This window comes from Gymnoscopelus braueri (genome assembly GCF_963280865.1).
Source record: "Gymnoscopelus braueri genome assembly, chromosome: 9".
NCBI classification, from domain to species: Eukaryota; Metazoa; Chordata; class Actinopteri; order Myctophiformes; family Myctophidae; genus Gymnoscopelus; species Gymnoscopelus braueri.
In genome coordinates this window covers 53110047-53113167 of record NC_137610.1, presented here as the reverse complement: position 1 = coordinate 53113167, position 3121 = coordinate 53110047, and the positions used below count along the sequence as shown (strand labels likewise).

General features: G+C 43.6%; 1 protein-coding gene across 1 annotated transcript; it reads right to left on the bottom strand.

Annotated features, from left to right (window-relative positions):
* Positions 1–1262: 1262 nt before the first annotated feature.
* LOC308091616 (proteinase-activated receptor 2-like) lies at positions 1263–2348 on the bottom strand (the record flags this gene model as incomplete). Its single annotated transcript, XM_080437279.1, has 1 exon — positions 1263–2348. One exon carries the CDS (start codon positions 2346–2348, stop codon positions 1263–1265), a length of 1086 nt encoding a protein of 361 aa, XP_080293405.1.
* Positions 2349–3121: the final 773 nt, after the last annotated feature.

The following is a 3121-nucleotide window of genomic DNA, read 5'->3' as shown; positions in this document are numbered from 1 at the left end:
ATTATTATTACAAAACATACATTAACCACTTCAGCCCTATATATATTTTTGGCCATTTGAAAATAGCAGATCTATAAGCTCGCGATGCGAAGCATTGTGAGCTTGTAGATCTGTTATTTTCAAAATATTTTTTTTTGCTGCAATAGTTGCAACCCACCAACAACATGCAGTTTGCAGTTTAACGTTCTTTAGATAGCTAAGCAACTATTCTGAACTATTGTGTGATAGAAAGCACGTTTTACTTGGATTGGCAGCCTATACATTCACAACGTGATGCGATCATGCGTCGCTAGTTTGTGCTTAAAACGTTATCCATGCTTAATGATGTTGGATAAGATAAGGCCTATACAGTCTTTCTGTTGTGCTTGCTTACCACATCAACATCACCTCCTTCCTTCACATGGTAAAATGCTTTTTCTCCCTCTCTCTAGACTGGTATCAATACCATTTTCGGGTTTCTGATCCGATTAGGCGGCCGGAACCCGCACAAGCCGGAACCAGGGGGGCTTGTGTATCACCCCAAAATAATTCCTCGCGATCAAGGGCATTTTAAAAACTTGATACGGCGTAGTTTAGCTTGTCGAGTTGCCAGGGAGCTTTTCAAGTTTGTTTGGTATATCCATCCTTTATTCCAACTCGTAGCGACTGGCGAGACTAAACTAGCAGTTATACTCGATTTAGCATTTAAATGCTAACAGGGGGAACCAAAACAAAGCGCCGCCAAAAAAACAGAACCCGCACACCCGGAACCAGAGGATTTCCCCCCCTTTTTTTTTCAGTGGGCGTGGCCTAGACCGGATCACACGGGCCATTTAATAACGAATACCAGGCTCTCCTCCGAGGTGGAAAGTCTGGTGACGCGAGGTTACCCTCTCTCTGCTGAACATGTCGTGTCGTGTGCTGAACATAGAAGATCTACAAGCCCATAACACGATGAGTCAGCGACGCGTTATGGACTTTTAGATCAGCTGTAATATGATTGGGTGGAACTCCTGGGCCACGCCATTGTAGCCAGTGATTGGGCCACTAGGCCGGTATTCAGATGATAGACAAGCCAGTGGGCCAATGTGATGTCTCTCTGCTCTGTGGGCCGGTGCTACTCAAGGATTGGCCATTTCAGATGAGAGACAAGCCAGTGAGCCAATTACATGAGTTATATTTACTTTGTGGGCCACCCAGCCACAAAAAGTGGAACGAAGCGCGGCCTAAAAATTACCGTTATGACCCTAAGACGGGGGCAATTTGTTTTGTTTGTTTGTTTTTTAAACGTTAGACCTGGTTTGGCCTGGAATGGTCCGGCCGTTCGGGACTTGTCCCACATTTCCCAGTGGCCAGCACGTCCCTGTCCTGCTCCTACAAAGCAGTGTGTTCTTCACATGCTTTCTGAAATCATCTGACACAAAGTAATACATAAAGGGGTCTAGACAACTGTTAAGGCTGGCCAAACACAGAGTGATGATATAGAAGCCATATCCAGTAGTCTCCCCAATGCTCAGCAGAGAGTAATGAATCACCAGCATTACGTTACTGGGGACGAAACACACCAGGAATGTCACCAATACCGTCACAATCAACACCAAAGCTTTGTGACGGTTCTTCACTGCTGTTCTGTTTACGTTACGTACCATCTTCTTCTCCAGGTACCAGAGCATAAGGACATAGGCCACAACAATCACTATGCAAGGAATCAAAAACACAACTGTGGCCATTAACATGAAGTAGTAATAAGGGTACTTGACAGAAGCGAAGTCATTTAAGCCCGACATGGCATGAACATCGTGGCAGGTGGTAATATTGAGGTCTATGACTCTAACGGTGTGATTATACTGGTATAGAGGAATGGTGGTGGTCCAGATGAAAACCCAGATGGACACACAGACACCAATTGCCATTGTGTTGTTCTGCTCAGAGAAAGGGTCGACCACAACCCAGCACCTTTGTACACTCAGACAGGCAATGAAGAGGATGGAGCAGTACATGTTCCCATAGAAGAACCCCACCAAGACTTTGCACAGCCCCTCTCCAAAGATCCAGTCATTTCCATTAACGTGGTAAGCGATCTTTAGGGGGATCCAGATGACAAACAGCACGTCAGACAGAGCCAGGTTGGCCATGTAGATCGCTGATGGATGCTTCTTCTTGGTCCTGAAAAGAAACACCCACAAGGCCATGGTGTTGGCAGGCAGTCCCACAACAAACACTATGATGTAGAGGATGGGGAGGAAGATGGTGGTCAGATGGCTCTTCAGTGTGTCTGCTGTTGCTTTTCCGACACAAACTAGTTCCTGGTGAAACGGAGTGCCGTCGCCCACCTTAGCCCCAGGGTAACATTGGGCAATGCAATTCATTCTTTCATCAGGGTTCATCACAACACCAGATTGACCGTGCTGTCCATTGTTGTCATCTGCTGCTTTATCCACTGCTGCTTTATCCACACTAATGCACACTAATCCACATTGGGCAATGCAATTTATTTCATTATCGTCATACTTTTTGGGGTTAACCGAATATACATCATCCATATTAACTTCATCATCTCCACTAACTCCACTATTGATGTTGTAGTCCTCATCTCGTCTTCCAGGGGGTCCGATGTTATCTGGTCTTCCAGGGGGTCCGATGTTATCTGGTCTTCCAGGGGGAATACCAGGCCAACCACCAAAGCCTTTGTTTCCTTTAAGAAATCAGACATACAAAAAAGTTAGTTTTACGGTGGTAGATATTTTACTGGTTTAATGTCTTGTATGTATATTTTTGTATATCGTGTGCTTATTGTCTTCAAAAATAAAATAAAGATAATAATATGCAACACAGGTAACCCCAGCTTGACTTAAACAGAGAGAACATTGTTTTCATAGTAACAAGGCAGACAGCTACATACTTTCTCTTCAACTTATGTGGGGGATCCAAGTGATATGTTTCTACCACTGTTAGAGGCAGATTTGTACATAGTGGAAATAGTGTGTGAATTATATTATGAGGACAAATTAGCTTACCACAGTTCAAATTATTTCTTTCAATTAATCTGCTTGGTGAAAAGATTAATAAATATTGACTTAAAAACAATGTCTCAATTATGGTCTCTCTTGTGGTTTAAAGCTCTCATATTCTTTTTTTTTAA